Source organism: Protopterus annectens, chromosome 13.part0 (genome assembly GCF_019279795.1).
Source record: "Protopterus annectens isolate FY-2018-M chromosome 13.part0, PAN1.0, whole genome shotgun sequence".
NCBI lineage: Eukaryota > Metazoa > Chordata > Ceratodontiformes > Protopteridae > Protopterus > Protopterus annectens.
The window spans coordinates 784,237,485-784,256,793 of NC_056747.1; the positions used below are offsets into that span (position 1 = coordinate 784,237,485).

The 19,309-nt window shown below is 44.3% G+C and overlaps 1 protein-coding gene across 2 annotated transcripts in view; it reads left to right on the forward strand.

Moving 5' to 3' along the window:
* The window catches only part of LOC122787663 (DNA topoisomerase 2-alpha-like), a 1,447,528-nt gene that overhangs the window by 1,009,874 nt on the left and 418,345 nt on the right, over positions 1-19,309 (forward strand). For both annotated transcript variants that reach the window (XM_044054499.1, XM_044054498.1), the window contains exon 24: positions 6,937-7,132. In XM_044054499.1, coding sequence (XP_043910434.1) covers positions 6,937-7,132 — 196 coding nt within the window. The remainder of the gene's footprint in view (positions 1-6,936; positions 7,133-19,309) is intronic.

Consider the following 19,309-nt stretch of genomic DNA (forward strand, 5'->3'; position numbering starts at 1 on the left):
TCTTCACAAAGTGCTTGGCACCAGTAATTGCATTTTGCAGACAAAGAAATATTCAAATTTATCCATACCTGGATGATGTCTAATTCCGGCAGAAAACAAGGACACTCTTCCTAAACATCTGGCGTTTGTAAAAAGACTTCTAACTTGTCTAGGGTACACCATAAATGAAAAGAAATCACAACTGGTACCCTCTCAAATTACATTCCTGGGTGCAAGCTTGAATAAAACTGCCCAGATGACTTGCCTTACGCCAGAAAAACAAATTCATTTGATGACCGACTTCAAACAGGTGGCCACAAAAACCCAGCTATCTGCCAGACAAATTCTGCAGGCCTTGGGGTTCATGGCCTCCTGCATTCTAATAATTCCATATGCAAGTTTGCATATGAGGAAACTTCAGTGGTACCTAAAAAGCTTATGGAGTCAACATTGTCACAGCCTGGAAACAATGACTCCTGTCATTCCTTGCCTCCAGCTACAGTTCCTATGGTTGGCAGAGGCCTGCCACCCAAAAGGACATTCATTCATTCCACCCAGTCACCCAAATCCTAACTACAGACTCAGATTATGCTTGGGGGGGGTGGGGGTGGCATCTGACAGGGAGATGCTTTCAGGGCCAATGGAGCCCAAATCAAATGCACCTACATATCCACCAGAAAGCGATGCTAGCTGTACAGAATTCTCTGACAGCCTTAAAGAACTATCTTCATCCAGGATAACTACTGATAGACCGCACCATAGTCATGTGGTACTTAAACAAGGGGATACCCATTCCTTACCCCCTTTGCAGACTAGCCGTGGGATTGCGGAACACTGCCTTGACCTATCAAATACATCTACAAGCTCAATTCCTGCCAGGAAAGCAAAATACTCTGGCAGACTAAGCAGAAATCTTACAGACCCACACGAATGGAAACTGGATCCACAAATCTTCAGCATGTTGACATGCAAATGGGCGAGCCCAGACAGTTTTGGGGTGAGGCAAAATGAGCTATCAGTTGAACAAATTTTGCACAAGAATTCATCACAAAAAAGCTTGGAAAATTGATGCTCTGTCCTTCAGCTGGAAAAACCTACCAGTCTGCCTTTTCTCTGCCTCTGCTCTCCAATGTCTTACTAAAAGTCAGACAGGAAAATCTAAAAATGATTCTGATTGCTCCAGACTGGCCTCGCCAACACTGGTACCTGCTCCTACGCAATATTTCACACCTTCCTCCATGGTACCTGCTTCAGACACCTTACCTACTGTCTCAGCAGAACTATCAAATTCTTCATACTCTGAATCCAAACACTGAATCTTGCAGCATGGCTAATCAACTAATTTCACCAGTTACATCTCTCAGCAAACCTGTGATGGATGTCATTTTTGAGGAAACCTGTGATGGATGTCATTTTGGAGGCTAGAAGGCCAATTACTAGAAAATCTTATGCTGACAAATGTAAGATTCTGTGCTTGGAACCAAACGCAGGGAATAAGCACAGCAATGCCCAATATTCCTCAGATTCTGCAATACTTAACAGAGATGCTTCACAAAGGCCCATCTTTTTCTTCCATAAAAATCCATGCCTCTGCCATTTCAGCTCATTACAACACAGAGCTTCCCCTCTTTTCCTCATCCTCTGCTAAAGCAGTACCTCAGAGGGGCCAAAATTTTAAGACCTCCCAGGAGAGCACCAACTCCTGCATGGGACCTTAATTTTATTTTGGAAAAACGTTGCCTCCTTTTGAGCCAGCTGCCGCTGCAGGTGTAAAATTTCTCCTTTTACCTGTCACTTCAGCTAGAAGGATTTCAGAACTACAGGCTCTAGGCAGTGGAGCCTTTTATTATTTTTTACCCGGATAGGGTGGCTCTCCAGAACAATCCATCCTTTATGCCTAAAATGGTATCTAGTGTGGCCCTTAATCAGTCCATCTGCCAAATTTTTTTGCAAATCCACAGAACAAGGGTGAGCGGATTCTGCATTCATTGGATGTACACAGACAACTGAGATTCTACATAAACAGGACAAAATCTCTCAGTTTGAACAATTACTGGTGGCATTTGCTGCAGTGGCAGAGGGAAAGGCTATTTCAAAGCAGACTATTTCAAAATGGATAAGCCATTGTATTAGTTTCTGCTATATGCACCATGGTAAACCTGTCCCCAAGGGGATCAGATCTCATTCTACCAGGGCTGCATCTAGTTCTGCAGCCTCTCAGAGGGGTTCCTACCAGAGAGATTCTAGAAGCTGCTACCTGGCGCTCAGTTCATACGTTCACCAAACATTACCATTAACCTCTCTTCTCTAAATCCGGAGCAGAATTTGCCACTGCTGTCCTGCAAGGCCTTATAGCTACTCCTAAGGCTATATAAATCCATCCTCCAAATCATAGCATTGGGAATCTACCCAAATGTAATGACTGCAACAGTGAAACATAGTACAGTTGTGTACACTTACCATAAATGTAGATGTTGGTGTATTCACTGTTGCAGTCCTGGTTACCCACCCTCCAGCCCATACTGTTAGGGAGTATTCCTGCTGGGAAAGCCAGGATTACTCTGACTCCAAAAAGAGGCTTAGGGAATTCTTACTCCTTCCTCAACGCAGGCCTTTAGCTATCCCTCCATTTCTGCACACTGTAGATGATGCTTTCCTGGAATCTTGCCTTTCCCCAGACACCTTACCTCCGGCTCCCAGTAAACCTGACAGATATGACAGAGTACCTGACTCTCAAGTTCCTTTTCAAGAATCCTACTGCAGATCCAGAGACCATTTCACAAGGACCAAAGGGCATTGAGGCTACTGCTGCCAAAAATCCTTCCCTTTCTGATAGAGATTCTAGAGCCTTGGACAGATGGGGTAAGAAGGTATACACATCTGCTACTTTGGCCATTAGGGCTTTAAATTGCCAGCTTCATATGTTAAAGTACCAGACGCATATGGGATTAAAAAAATGTTGATTCCTGACTCTGCTGAACACTAATTACAGGATTTTAATGTATTCTGCTTAAGTTGGTAAACATACTTTGCAATGTGGTTTTGACTCTTTAGATGCATCTTTCTGGGCTGCTGTCATTGACTCTGTACTTGGAAGGCATGCTTGGCTTAAGGAGCAAAACTTGCCAGATCTTGTTAAAAGATAAATTACTGGATGCTCCCTTAAACCAAGACAACCTGTTTTTCAACAAAGCAGTTGTCCTCAAAAAGATGAGGACAAAGCTAAATCTATGCAAACTGTTAAAGAATTCCTGCAAGTACAGCCTCCCAGATTTAGCAGGCATTAGCCTTCAAAGAATTGGTCCTTTCTAGTCTCTTGTAGGCCCTCTCAGTCCAAACCCAGGACCAGCAGACCACCTAGGTTACAGTCTCTGGCTACGCACAGGCCTAAGCAGTGGGGGCCTCACTTGCAAAGCAGGGAGTAGTAAGGCACCCCCATATGGAAAAATGGCACAATGACTTGACCTTAACTCTTCCAAGCCCTGCTCAACTGCCTGCTCCCTTAGGAGGAAAGCTCGCCCTGCATGCAAAAAACTGGGAACTCATTACCCAAGGCAAATGGGTCTTGAATATAGTTTAAGGATACAGATTCTACTTCCACACCCTACCAACGCCAAACGGCTGGCCGGACCTACCCCCAACTGCAGGTTCTGTTTTCTATCAGGGCTATTCAACCTGTCCCAGCAGAAGAAAGGGGACAAGGTTTGTATTCAAGACTTCCTGGCGTCCTATCCTGGACCTTTCTATTTTAAACACCTTTTTGGTAATTCCAAAATTCAAAATGCTAACACTTGCAGGCAGATGACCCAAATGTGATGACTGCAACAGTGAATACACTAACATCTACGTTGATGGTAAGTGTGCACAACTGTATTTTCTCCCTCTTCTTGACACTCAGTAAAGGAAATTTATGGTGAGTGTACACAACTGTACTTCTGAGCCCTGCCCTTTGGTCTCTACAGCCCCCAGAGTGTTCACCAAATGCATGGCAGTGGTCAAGGCTCACCTGAGACGTTTAGGATTCCAGGTGTTTCCGTACCTAGATGATTGGCTTCTCATTGCCACCACCAGGCATCAACTCATTCAGGCCAGGGAATCCACTCTCACTCTGCAACCAGCTGGGCATTGCAATAAACTCAGAAAAATCTGCCTTGTTGCCATCGCAGCATGTCTTTATCGGAGCAGAACTGGACACCACCATGCTAAGACTTCCAGTGGAAAGAGTCTTACTTCTCTGTCTGCATTCTAATATCCAAAATCAAAGCACCAGCATTAGAAGTTTTGAAATGGTTAGGAATGATGGCAGCAGCAATTTTGGCCATACCACCGGGTCGTATGCACATGCAGCTAGTGCAATTGCTGTTCAATGCTCTTAAGAGCTCTCCATTGTCTCACATAATCACAAATTCCTGCAAAAAGCATCTTCAGTGGTGGCTGACCTCACTTCACGTTACGATAGGACGTCTGTTTCTCTTACCCCCACCAGTGGCCACAGTGACCACAGACGCTTCCCTGATGGGGTGGGGAGGGCAGTTTCAGGGAAGGACAGCCCAAAGCACATGGAACGATCAAGAGATGCATCTGCATATCAATGTCCTAGCGATGAGAACAGTACTTTTGGCGTTGCAGTACTTCCAGGACTCTTCCGGGTATGATTGTGATTCAAGCGGACAACATGTACTTGAAGAAACAAGGGGGAACCAGATCCTACCCCCTTTGTCGCAAGGCCCTAAGAGTATGGCAGTGGGCTATATCTACCCAGCGCTTTGTTAGTAACACACATCCCAGGGCAATCCATTGTGGTAGACTAGCTGAGCAGAGCGATTTTGTTGCCCCACGAGTGGTCCCTCAAGACAAAGTGGACAGTATATTCCACAGGTGGGGCCAGCCTTGCTACGATCTTTTTGCCAGTCACATGAATACCAAATGCAAAAGCTACTTTGCCCCGATTCCCCCTCCAGGCGAAGCCCCAAGGGGCGCAATCGTTTACGATTGGTCCCTGGGTCTGCTATGCATTCCCACCAATCCCATTGATACTCAAGGTATTACAGAAAGCGAAAACCCTGGGAAGGACTCATTCTAATAGCTCCTCATTGGCCTCGTCAGATTGGGTTCCCCTTCCTTCGACTTCATCTTTTGGAGGACCCCTGGTTTGTGGACCCAGTTCCAGACATTCTGATGCACTCGGGGGGGGGGGGGGGGGGCAGCTTCATCCCTCTCTGCAGTCTCTGAAGCCTCTGAAGCTGACAGCTTGGCTGCTCCTATTCCCATCATAGCCAGGTTCCATAACCCCTCCAGTGAGACTAAGCAAATTCTCTTATCCTCTCTCAAATCCTCTACAAGGAAGCTATACCTTGGCAAATGGGAAAAAAATTTCTATGTGGGCCTCTTAAAACAGTAATAATCCTTACCAAGTCCCTATAGTCTCTACTGCAGTTCTTGACCATGATTTTCAATAAAGGAGCTGCAGCAGCAAAAGTTAGTGTTCAACTTGCTGCCATCTCTAACTTTCATTTTGGATTTGATAGGTTGAATATTGTTACACAAATTATCCAAAGCCTTTCTCAGAGACCTTTCATATTAGACCTCCTGTGAAATCTCCCTATTCTCCATGGAATCTAAACGTTCTGCTTTCCCGCATCATTCTTTTGCCATTTAAACCAGCTTCCTCATGTAACCTCAAATTTTTGTCATGGAAAACCATCTTTCTAGTGACTATTATTTTTGCCAGAGCTTCAAGCCTTGTCCATCAAGCTTCCTTATTTGATTTTCCATGCTGACATCCTCAGTTCGAACAAATCCCTCTATCTTGCCCATCGTTTGCACTGAATCTAATCTCAACCAAATTATTGATTTGCCAGTTTTCTTCCCCAACACCTCCAACAATCTAGAGTACATGCTGCACAGACTTTGTTTACAGACCGCTCAGATTTTATTTAGATAGAACAAAGGATTTCAGGAAATCAGACCAGCTTTGTTTCATTTTCAGATTCCAGAAAGAGTATGCCAGTGGCTAAAACTGTCTAAATGGTTATCTGATTGCATCACCTTTGCTTATTCAGCTGCCAATATGCCCTTACAGCATAAAATTAAAGCTCATTCAACCAGAGCAGTTTCTTCATCGTCTGCGTTTTCTGCCAGGCTTCCTATTGATAACATTTGCGCAGCAGTCACTTGGTCAAAACCTCCTACCTTTATCACTCATTACAAAGTTGAAAGAGCCTCTAGTAACAGAGCCTCCTTTGGATCCCCACAGTCCTGAGAAATATACTCCTGTGAGCCACCCGAGGTAGATGGTGCTTGGGACACTACCCATCAGTAAGAATGAATGGCGGGATGGAACAACTTCACATATAGATGTTATGTACTTACCATAATGTTCCGTGTGAGTTCATCTCGCCTTCATTCTTACATCCCTCCTACCCCCTCCTGGGCTTTCAGAAGACTGAGATGCTTGATCCTTCCTGGTCACTCAACCCTTCTGTGTTTTCTCTTATGGAGTTATAAAATGACATGGTATTATACGCAGCAAACAAGATCCGAGGTAACTCGAGGTGCATCATAGGATAGGGATTTGGCCTCTAGCAACTTGAAATCCTCTAGCTTTTGTAATATGTGCCGAGGGAACTGCTCCGAACCCAACAGTAAGAATGAAGATGCAATGCACTCGCATGGAACGTTATGGTAAGTACATACAGTTATATGGACTGTTGCCGATGTCTTCCGTGCAGATGCATGGTATTTCTTTGCATTCCCCGACTGATTTTTGCTGCCTGCCACATAAGCGCCATTCAGCTCAGCTTTACACTGCTAGAGAAGTTTCTGAATGCCCATCAGATGGTACAACACTTTGAATGCAGCCTGATGTCGTGTTTTTTATATTGACTGAAAATCACGTACTTTTGATGTTAACTGTATAGTTGGCGCCCAATTTATTCTTGTGCTTTTTTCTCCTAGGTGTTGTTTGATCATGTTGGATGTTTGAAAAAGTATGAAATTGAATCAGACATTCTGAAGGAGTTTTATGAGTTGAGACTGAAGTACTATGATTTAAGAAAAGATTGGTTAAAGGGCATGTTGGGAGCAGAGTCAGCAAAACTCACCAATCAAGCTCGCTTTATTCTGGAAAAGATTGAAGGAAAAATCATAATTGGTATGTGACAGTTTGCTTAACTGTCTGATTTTCAGTGTTCTCAAAGACGTTTAATGTCAACTGTTTGATGTGGATAGTGCCATTCTAACTTCAAAATTTTGTGCCAAAGATTCAATTAGGCATTCACTTAAGCATTCATTTTAGTAGAGTTTTGAAGCCATAATCTTACTTAGAGGTTTCCATGCAGCAGTGGGTGTATCCTTAGAATTGTTGCTTGTTTTCATGAGGATCGTCCTCTTCCGCGTTGCCACCAAGTCAGCATAAATGAGTGAGGCCTTTTTTTTTCTGCTGCCACTCTTGTATTAGATTATTACTGCAACTGATACTTTTTGTTTAAGTCTTGGTTTTGGAGCAGATGTCTCATCTGATTGCACATGTTGGTTGCATCTGTCCAAATCAGACCTCGGGACATTATACCAAAGCTTTTTTATTTGGCTTATTTTTCAGCCCAGTTCATTTTAGATTTGCATTTGACCACAAGCATGAGTGTAAATGTATTGTCATTTATGGGCTGAATAGTTTCCTTGAGTTCATTAGGTCCATTATTTCACCTCCGTAGCATGTAAGACTAGAAAAATTACTGGAGACTTTGCAGAAAGTGTGCAAGGTCTAATATGCTTTTGCTGTCTCACTGACCCACACAACTACACTCTCACACACAACACAGAAAACACAGCCTCACAAAGACCTGTTGGCACCAGCCTCCAAGTCGCATCTAGGTCTGTTCTAGTTCTTCAGGTGTTCCTGCACTTGAAGGTGAGTGTTGTAAGAGAGCATCTCTTCTGTCTTCAACTTCTAAGGAAACTTAAATTTACAGGTGAATGCAGGTTCTTGGGCATCTGCAGCTGGCGTTTGTTCAAGTTGCAAGAGGCCATCTTCAGGGTGGGCAACTGGTCACTTTTTTTAGCTCTAGGTCAGAGAAGGTTTTGCCCTAAAGAATAACAGATCAGCTGATCCTTTCACTTTCCTTCAGAGTGCATGTCAATTCTCTCAACTGCATGCATCTACCCATAATTATTTGCAAGGTGTTTCACTTAATATTTTGCTGGATAATAAATGTCCAACTCCTGAGCCCTTTCACCTCCGATCTCTTGCTTTCCAGCAAAAGGTGGCAGCCCTTCACTGGAGTAGTTATCTTTAAAGAAGAGCACGAACTGTCAAATTCAATCCAGCCTTGAAGCTTCTTAGGTGCAACCAAGAGGAGGAGGCCTTTCTTGGTGGGCCCTCCTTCTGAGGGTGCCTGCTTTGGGGGGAGCTCCTATGTTTTATGCAAGTGGAATAATGAGGAACCCATAAGCAGTTGACTTGGTGTAAAAATATATTTTGAGCATCTCAAACTGACCTATTTTTCAAACACTTAAATTCACTGTATTTTAAAAATGGTTTCTCAGTAACCAGTGCCCTGAAAATTGGATTCTGCTGAGCAAGATGTCAAAATACCTATCCATAGGGGAGTAATTTCTTTAGACATCACTTGGAAGTATAAGCTTGCCCTTCTCAAGCAAGTGTCCGTTTTGACACTCAGTACCCGCGTCTGTTGAGCTTGACATCTGAGCCATTGTTTAGACCTGTTATACTAGAGTTTATCAGATTAGTTAAAAAAAATATATATGGTCTTGACCATGTTTGACTTTCAGAAAACTCTATGCATTTTTATGGAGCTTCACAGTATGGTAGAGATCTGGGAATTTATGCTTTACCCCACTAGTGCAATCTGAGTTGATGTAATTTGCAGGGGATGTGTTTGGTACAGGGGGACTTGCCCCTTGCAAAAACAGATTTTTGCTTTAAGTTTTTAGCAAGTTGAACATATGGACCCAACCATATAAAGTTTCTGAAGTCTGTATACTGACATAAATCTGTTACGCTACCAAGGCGGGCTCTAACAGTGGGTGGATATAGAAAAATTTTCAAATACAGGGTTTGTTAGGATATCAAGCAATAATTCTACACACTCATTGGACAAATCCTTACTAGTTTCCTCAAAACGAGCGCCTTGCTACGTGGTCCCCAAGTACAGTTCGAATTTTCTTGCCAGGTTGTGTAATGGAATTAGGTGGTAGCATTTTGAACAATGTGATGATGAAAACTATTGAAAAAAACCTGTGGAGGAGACTGCAGCAGTAATAGGTTCTCCCTCCCTGATGTCTTTTCCCATTGACTACTTAACATACTCACACATGCATACATCTTACAGGAGGAAGATTTAGACTTCAGTGTAGTGATTTAGCCTGTCTAATATCTGGGGAGTGTATAGATTTGCTTAAGCGTAAAAAAGTGTAAGGTAGTTACACCCTTTGTGCCCCTGCTCTCCAACCAGGTTTCTTTGGCAAGGCCTTGACCACTTATTGAGTCCGTTTCCAGAGAAGAGTAGTCTTCCATGACTATGCTGACCTCTAAACTCTATGTACTTGTTAAACTTTTGCACTACACCATATTTCCTTACTTGCTGAAAGGGTAAGTTGCATCCCAGTGTCCAGACCTATTACATTAGATCGTTAAAGGGGGAAAAGGCTCTACTCCGTTATCAAATAAGCCTTTTATGCCACCCCACAGGATTCCCAGATCTGCAGCAGCCACCCTTCCATAGCTGACCCCAGCACCTGTACCGAAGTTGCTTCTCAGCTTTTTTTCTTCAGAGCCCCTCCACCCCAAGCCCCAGCCAATCTCCTTGCCAACAGTGGGCTAAACCAACTTATGGTTTCTTGCAATTTCAGATCAGCGTTTTGTTGAGTACACCCATTTGATATTGTGAAGACAGTCTTCTGATTTTAATGTAGTGGATGTGATTTTTTTGGGGAGACCATTTTGAGAGAACATTCAAGTGGCATTCTCAGAAGGCCCTTTAAACAGGCACTTTTGTCTTTCTCACAATTTCCTTGCACAGAGACATCTCTTCCAGATTGTATACAGGCCTCTGGTTTACAAAACAGATGCTGAGGCCTTCTGGCTTTTGGGTCCTGTAATCCAGTGGTACACACTATAGTCCAGGGTCTAAACCTCCAAGATCAGGATGCATTTTTCTTTCTGTGCAAGAAACCCATTGTAGATCCATGAATAATGTCACTTGGAAACTGCCAGAGGTAGTAGACTACCTCTGGAGTGGAATACTCTTGCCAATGACTGAGAAAGCAGATTGACTGGTTTGGAGAAAATGTTTCATCCCTGGCCTTTAGAATGTGGGTTTGAATGCTTAAAGCGCCTAAAGCATGAAGCAACTTAGATTGTGGGAGACTGCAGAGTTCTTCCCATATCATCTAATCTTGAAGTAGCCCATCTGCAAATTGTGCTTTTTGACCACTTGTTTGCCCTTGTTGCAGGTTGATGCTATCTTATGGAGACTTTAGTTAAGGTGGTTTGTTTGTTTTTCTGCCGACTGTTAGAACATGTTGGGCATACCATTCTAAAGGACTACAATCCACTATAGTATGTACCACCTGGAAACATGTGGACCTAGAAAATGAAAGCTTTGAAATATTGTAGATAACCACTGTACACTCAGAGGGCCCCTTCAAAGACGTGCTGACACAAGTATTCTAGGATGTTCATCGTGTTTCAGTGTTGCAGTCATGACCGTAGGGTTCTCCCCTGCTGGCAGGCAGCCCTTGGTCGGCCAGAATCCCAAAGTCTGGGTCCGGCGTCGGCTGTTCAACCCCGCTCCCTGACGTCAGAGCGCCAGGAGTATAAAGCTGACAGCCGACGCCATCTTCTCCAGTCTTTCTTGCCGTGCGGTGATAGCAGTTCGCAAGTGCCGGTCGGTTGACTCCTGACGAATATTCCTATTTACTTCGGTCCGAAGACTTTCTTCTCCACTCACAGCTAAGTACCCCGTTGGGGAAACTTTTTTCTTGCTCCACTCCAATGTCAGAAAAAGTTAATTGTATTTCATTTGGGAAGCAAATACCTCATAAGGATTTTCATTCTTACTGTATTCCTTGCTTAGGCCCTGACCTCGACGTAGCTAGTTGTCGGTTTTGTGCTAGATTCAATCAATGTACAATTAAGCGAAGGTACGATTTTGCTTTTCATTACTTCGGTAGGCGCTTTAACTACAAAATGTCGTCTGATACGGTTCCATCTACCGGAGTTCACAAGCGTCGCAAGGATAAAGACAGGCCTCCGAGGTCCAAATTTGATGATAGCGCACATGTGGAGCCAGCTTCAGGTTCGGCCGTCGTGAGTGAGGCGCATTTGCAGCCCCTGTCGTCTGCCATTTCAGAACGGACTGTCGTGAGGAGCCTACCAGGCCTTTAAATATCTCTGTTGCAGGACCTTCGGACAATGCTCCTTCGGATGGGTCCGGAGCCACTGTGCAGGTACCGGCTTCCTAAGGGGTTTTCAGGCCTACTCAGCTTCAAGTAAAGGCAAAGACTCCATCTAAATCAAAGACTTCAACACAGGCCTCTTCTGAACCGGCTCCCAAGTCACAGAAACAGTTACTCAAGATGGAGGATTTACTTACAATGATTAGGGGTTCTCATCTCCCTCCAGACAAAAGGCCAAGGCAGGATATTTATTATGATTCCTCTGATCAGGCTTCTGTTTCCTCCGTTTCTTCTTCTGATCAGGAATATTCTTTCCCTCCTTATGAGGATTCTGATGCGGAAGAATCCATTCCTTCAGCTTCTCCTCCTGAGGATTTTTCTTTTGGGGAAACTCTGCATGAAATGAGGGAACATTTCCACTGGGAGGGACAGGAGTATTCAGAATCCAAGAAGACTGAGGGATTTTCTTCTTCCCAAACATAAACCCCTGGCTATTCCTCCTGTTTTGGATATTGTGGATGATGCCTTTTCGGAGGCTAACTTAACTCCTGATTCTTTCCCTCCTGCTCCTGTTGAGCTTGATAGATATTACAGGGTTCCTGATTCCCATCAGTTTTTATACAAGAATCCCACTGCTGACCCTGAAACCATTTCTCAGGGCCCTAAGGGTGTTAAGGCCGCTACTGCTAAAAATCCCATTTCTACTGAAAAGGATTCTCGAGCCTTGGAAAGATGGGGCAAAAAGGTGTACACTTCTGCTACTTTTCCATTAGGGCTTTAAACAGTCAGTTTCATATGCTTAAATATCGGCAATTTCTCTTGTCTGTCTTGAAACAAAAATTTACTTCCATTTCTGCCTGGGCAGATAAGGAATTACATGACTTATTGCATGCCACTGAACAAGTTGGGAAGCATGTTTTACACTGTGGATTTGATGCCATGGAGGCCTCTTGTAGGGCTGCGGCCTCTGGCACAGTCATTAGCATGGCTAAAGGATCAAAATTTGCCTGAACAAGTAAAGGCTAAATTATCGGATGCTCCTGTTCAGCATAATGTTTTGTTTGGATCTAAAGCTGCAGAGGTGATTAAAAAGATGGAGGATAAGGCGAAATCCATGCAAACAGTTAAATATTTCTTACAAGTACAGCCTCCTAGATTTAGCAGGAATTGGCCATCAAAAAACTGGTCCTTTCCCTCTGCAGACGGGCCTCAAAGGGGTAGATATAGACGCTCCAGAGGGAGGCCTCAAACACAAGCTGCTTATAGACCAAGACAGTGGATTGCTTCTACCCCTAGGGGAGGAGAGGATAGGCCACAGTCTCAAAGGAAACTAACTCATTGACTCCCTCTGTTGGGCTGCAGGAACGTCTTGCCTGGAAGCCCCTCTCGGAGGAAATAACTCTTATCAAAATTGGACTGAAATAACCCAGGACAAATGGGTTTTGGATGTGATTTTAAGAGGTTACACATTCCATTTTCATACTTTGCCAAGGCCAAGCGGATGGCCAGACCTTCCAAAACATCAATGGACAGAGGCCTTAAACCAGGTGGAAGCTCTTTTGGCTATGAATGCCATAGAACTGGTTCCTCTTTCAGAGATGGGAAAAGGGTTTTTACTCAAGGCTCTTTCTAGTCCCAAGGAAGCAAAATTCATGGAGACCCATTCTGGATCTGTCTGTTTTGAACACCTTTCAAGAGATTCCAAAATTCAAGATGCTTACTCTACAGCAGTTACTTCTAATGCTGTCCAAAGATGCATGGATGGTGACTTTGGATTTAAAGGAGGCATATTTACACATTCCCATCAGGCAGGATCGCAGAAAATACCTCAGGTTCAAGGCCTGATCGAGGCACTTTCAATTCTCTGCGCTGCCCTTTGGATTGTTTACTGCGCCCAGGGTTTTCACCAAATGCCTGGCTCCAGTATTAGCTTACTGCAGACTCAAGGGAATTCAAATTTACCCTTATCTGGACGATTGTCTAATTCAGGCAGACAGCAAGGATGTCTTGCTCCAGCATCTGGACTTTGTACAAAACCTTCTCAAATTCCCGGGATTCTCTGTAAACATAAAAAAATCAAATTTGACTCCATCGCAACAGAACTTTTCTGGGTGCTCTTCTAAACACTACAACCCAGATGGCATTTCTGACATCCGAAAAACAATTACAGCTGGCATCAGCTTTCAAAGCCTTCAACTCTAACCCATCTATCTGCAAGGAAATTCCTGCAGGCTTTGGGTTACATGGCCTCCTGCATCCTTCTCGTACCTTATGCAAGACTACACATGAGGAAAATACAGTGATACCTAAAAAGTGTATGGTCTCAGCATTGCCACCGTTTGGACATACTGATTCCCGTCCTTCCTTGCCTTCAAAAGGAATTTCTTTGGTCCAGGGCATGTGCTCTAAACAAAGGGAAGCCCTTCCGTCTACCTCCTGCGCCTCAGATTCTAACCATGGACGCCTCTGATTTTGCTTGGGGAGCCCATTTTCAGGGCAATTGTCTGCAGGGCCTTTGGACAAAGGATCAGATGCACCTGCATATCAACTTAAAGGAAATGTTAGCCGTTCAGAAAAATTTATTGGCCTTCAGGACTCTCATACGACCAGGACAACTACTAATACGGACAGACAACACCACAGTTATGTGGTACATAAACAAGCAAGGGGGATCTCATTCCTACCCCCTTTGCAGACTAGCCATGGATTTATGGAACACAGCTGTAGCTTGCAATCTGGATCTTCAAGCTTTTCTACCAGGGAAACAAAACTTACTGGCAGACAGTTTGAGCAGAAACCTTTCAGATCCACACGAGTGGATGCTGGACACCACAATATTCAGGATGATAACAGCAGTATGGGGATGTCCTCACAGATCTCTGCATCCCATCTAAATCATCAGCTACAGAATTTTTGCACCAGAACTTTCCACAGAGAGGTTTGGAAAGTGGATGCCCTGTCATTCAGTTGGAGGAACCTCTCTGGATATGCCTTTCTGCCTCTACCGCTTCTTCCACGAGTTTTATTGAAGATAAAACAGGACAAAACCCAATAAGATAATCTTGTTGGCTCCGAATTGGCCTCGGCAGTTTTGGTATCCAACTCTTAAAAAAAAAAAAAAAAAAAAAAAAAAACCTATGCCTGGAGCCCCCTTGGATTTTACCTCAGTCTCCGAACCTTCTGTCCCAACATCAGGGTCGGGTTCTACACATGTCAGAACTCTCTGCCTGGCGGCCTGGTTAATTCAGGACCTTTGATTTATTCTTCCTACCCAAGCAGGTTATGGATGTCATTTTAGAAGCCAGTCATCCTAGCACTAGAAAATCTTATGCAGGAAAATGGAAAAGATTTTGTTCTTGGATGCAGGCTCAGGATTCTGATCCTCTTCTTCCTAACATTACTTTAATTTTACTTTACTTGACAGATCTCTTACATAAGGGTCTCTCTTTCTCTTCCATTAAGATCCATACCTCTGCTATTTCTGCTCATAATACAGACCCTCCCATCTTTTCCCACCAGCTCATGAGACAGTTCCTCAGAGGAGCTAAGAACTTAAGACCTCCTAGATCCCCTCCTATTCCTGCTAGGGATCTCAATTATGTTTTGGAAAAACTAACCTTGCCTCCTTTTGAGCCTGCCGCTTCTTCTGACATCAAGTTTTTATCTTGGAAGACAGCTATCCTATTGGCACTAAACTCTGCCAGGAGAGTTTCAGAGTTGCAAGCCCTTATGGCGGTGGAACCTTATATTATTTTTCATCAAGACAGGGCATCTTTGAGGACTAATCTGACCTTCATGCCCAAGGTGGTTTCCAAAGTGGCTTTAAATCAAACTATCCACTTGCCAACCTTTTTCCCCACTCAAAATAAAGGGGAAAGGATCTTACATTCCTTGGATGTACATAGACAGCTACGTTTTTACCTGAACAGAACCAAGGACATCAGAAAATCAGAACAATTGTTTTTCTTATGCTTCAAGTTCCCAAGGTAAAGCCATTTCTAAACAAACCATTTCTAAATGGATTGCTCATGGAATCAGATTTTGTTATTCACACCATGGAAAGCAAATCCCAGGGAGCGTTCGGACTCATTCCACCAGAGCTGCTGCCACTTCTGCTGCCTTCCTCAGGGGAGTTCCTACCAAGGACATTTTGGAAGCTGGAACTTGGAGTTCAGTGCATACTTTCTCTAGGCACTACAATTTACCTCTCTACTCTAAGTCTAGGGCAGGCTTTGCCTCTGCAGTCTTGCAGGGCCTTTTAGCCGCCCCTTCTTCTTTATGACCACCTCCCTTTCTTTCAGCTTTGGGATTCTACCCTACAGTCATGACTGCAACAATGAAACATGATTAACGTAGTACAGTTGTGTACACCTGCCATAAATGTAGATGTTAGTGTCTTCACTGTTGCAGTCTGGGTTTCCCTCCCTCCTGTCCCCTCTTATTTTTACTTTTGTGTGGTTCATTTTTTCACCATTCTTCTGAGGTGTATTTGCAAAGGTTATGGGACCATTTTCATTTTGGAACTCCTGACATCTGGGGCAAGAAAAACTGGAAAAGATGGCATCGGCTGTCAGCTTTATACTCCTGGCGCTCTGACGTCAGGGAGCGGGGTTGAACAGCCGATGCCGGACCCAGACTTTGGGATTCTGGCCGACCAAGGGCTGCCTGCCGGCAGGGGAGAACCCTACAGTCATGACTGCAACAGTGAAGACACTCTAACATCTACATTTATGGTAGGTGTACACAACTGTACTTTCTTTATTGTAGATTTTTTTATGGGGTGGGCTTCTGTTTGCAGTGGTGTTCTGTAATTAAGTGTCATCTAGATGTTCATCGTGCATACAGCTGCAATAATCACAGATGGGGTTTTCTGCCGTCAGGCGGGTCCTCGGTCGGCCGAATTCCATAGTCTAGGTCCGGCATCGGTTGTTGTCGCTTTCTTTCCTGGCGTCAGTGAGGCAGGGGTATACAAGACACAGCCGACGCCATTTTCTTCAGTCTTTTTTGCCGCTCGGTGCCCGAAGCAGAAGCAGTTCGCAGGTGCCAGTCGGCCAGCTACTGAATTTACAAAAAATTAGAAACCGAAGTCTTCTTTAAAGCTAAGTACCCCGTTGGGGAAACTTTTCTTGCCTCAGACCGACTTCTTGTGGGAAGCAAATACCGCATAAGGATTTCCATTCCCTCTGCGTACCTTGTTTAGGCCCAGACCACGACATCTCGGGCTGTCGCTTTTGGTCTAAACGCACTATTAAGCGTCGGGCGGAGTTCGCCCAACACCTTTTTGGTAAAGCCTTTGATTATAAAATGTCACCGGAGACTCCGACTACCGTTTTGTCCAAAAAACGCAAGGACAAGGACCGACACGCGAGGTCCGCAGTCTCCATTGACACCACGCCAAAACCGGCTACACGTGGTCCGGTTCTCAGCGAGCCGCCTATGCAGTCCCTGACTACCGACGACACTTCTTTGGCGGTGTCTTCTGTAACTGAGACCTCAGGTACCTCGGCCCATACCCAGACTACAACCACCGAAGCCATGGTGAGCGTTGAGCCTCCTTATGTGGACAGGTCAACTTCCACCCATGGAGTCTTTAGACCCTCATCTTCCTTTTCCATTAAGGCCTTTACTAAGTCCAAATCAGCCAGGCATCCCAAGAGGCCTGTTGCACAGGGCCCATCTCCAGGCCCCATGCCTAAAAAGCAGATGCTTAAAATGGCTGAGGATTTAATTACTCTTATCAGGGGTTCCCAACTCTCTCCAGTCAAGAGACCCAGAGTGGAGGAAGATTCTCCCTCTTCTGATCAGGGCTCCATTTTTTCAGAACATTCTGATGTAGAGGAACACTCTTACTCCCCTTTTGAAGATTCTGATGCAGAGCAGTCCATTCCTTCTGTATCTTCTCCAGAGGATTTTTCGTTTGGGGAAACCTTGCACACCTTGAGGGAACACTTCCATTGGGAAGGCCAAGACTTTTCTGATTCCAAGAAAAGACTTTGGGAATTTCTTTTGTTACCTCAACACAGACCTCTGGCGATACTTCCTGTCTTGGACATACTTGATGATGTTTATTCGGAGGCTTGCCTTAATCCGGATTCCCTGCCTCCTGCCCCAGTCAAGCCTGATAGGTACTACAGAGTTCCTAACTCCCACCAATTTCTTTACAAAAGCCATAATGCTGACCCTGCAACCATTTCTCAAGGCCCCAAGGGAATGAAGGCCTCTAATGCTAAGAATCCACTACCTTCCGAAAGAGAGTCAAGATCCTTAGAAAGGTGGGGGGAAAAGGTATATACCTCGGCCACCCTAGCCATGAGGGCCTTAAAATGTCAGTTTCATATGCTTGAATATCAGCAGTTTCTGTTATCACAATTAAGAAATAAAATGTCTCAACCTGAACAACCAGATTTGAAGGAGTTGCAGGATATGATGCATAGTGCAGAACAAGTGGGTAAACACACCTTACAATGTGGCTATGATGCCCTAGAGGCCTCAAGTAGAGCTGCTGTTACAGGATCAGTCATTCGTAGACATGCCTGGCTTGGGGAACAAATCTTGCCTGATCATGTGAAAGCTAAACTACTAGATACTCCTTTACAAAAGGATGTGCTATTTGGTACTAATGCTGAGGAGATACTACGGAAAATGGAAGAAAAAGCCAAATCTATTCAAACTGTCAAAGCTTTTCTACAGGTTCAACCACCACGTTTTAGCAGAAACTGGCCGCCTAAAAACTGGTCCTTTCCAGCCATGGACAAGCCCCAAAGAGGTAGATGCAGGTGCACAAGGGGCAGAGGACAATCACAAGGATCATATAGAGGCAGACAATGGCAAACTCCAGCACCAAGAGGTGGCGAAGACAGTGCACAACAATACAGGAAACAGACCCAATGACTTCCTCCTTTCCATGCCAAGCAAGCCTCCGCTGGCAGCACCCTTGGGAGGAAAGCTGGCATTATTTACAAGAAATTGGCATATTGTCACAACAGACAAATGGATCCTGGACGTTATAAACAGAGGCTACAGATTTCATTTTCACACTCTTCCAAAAATGAGAGGCATGCCAAACCTGCCACACAATCAAAGGGCAGAGGCACAACTACAAATTTCAAAGCTCATAGACATGAAAGATATTCAAGAGGTACCTACTCACGAACAAGGGCAAGGTTTTTATTCCAGGCTATTTCTGGTACCAAGGAAAGGAACCGACTGGAGACCCATTTTGGACTTACCCATCCTAAACACATTCTTACTCGTACCAAAATTCAAGATGCTCACATTACAGCAGCTTCTTCCCATGCTGGGCAAGGAGTTTTGGCTGGTAACATTGGACCTCAAGGAGGCATACCTGCATATCCCAATCAGCCGCTGCAGAAGATACCTCAGATTTCTTGCAGGTTCAATTCACTATCAATTCACTCCATTGCCCTTTGGCTTATCTACTGCGCCCGGAGTATTCACGAAATGCCTGGCATCAGTAATTGCCTACTGCAGACTTCAAGGGATACAAATTTACCCTTATTTGGACGACTGCCTGATCCAAGCGGACAGCAAGCACATACTTCTGGAACATCTGGCTTATGTAACACGGTTACTGAATTCCCTGGGATACACAGTCAACAAAGAGAAATCCAGGCTAACACCATCTCAGAAAATAACTTTCCTGGGTGCCAACTTGGACACAAACACCCAGATGGCCTATCTTACGCCAGAAAAACAGGGGCAACTAACTCAGTACTTCAAAATACTAGCAAATTGTACCAGGTTTACTGCAAGGAAAATCCTGCAGGCTCTGGGCTTCATGGCATCTTGCATTCTTTTAATCCCATGTGCAAAGTTGCATATGAGGAAACTTCAAGGGTACCTAAAAAACCTATGGTCTCAACACAGCCACAGTTTGGAAACAATACCAATA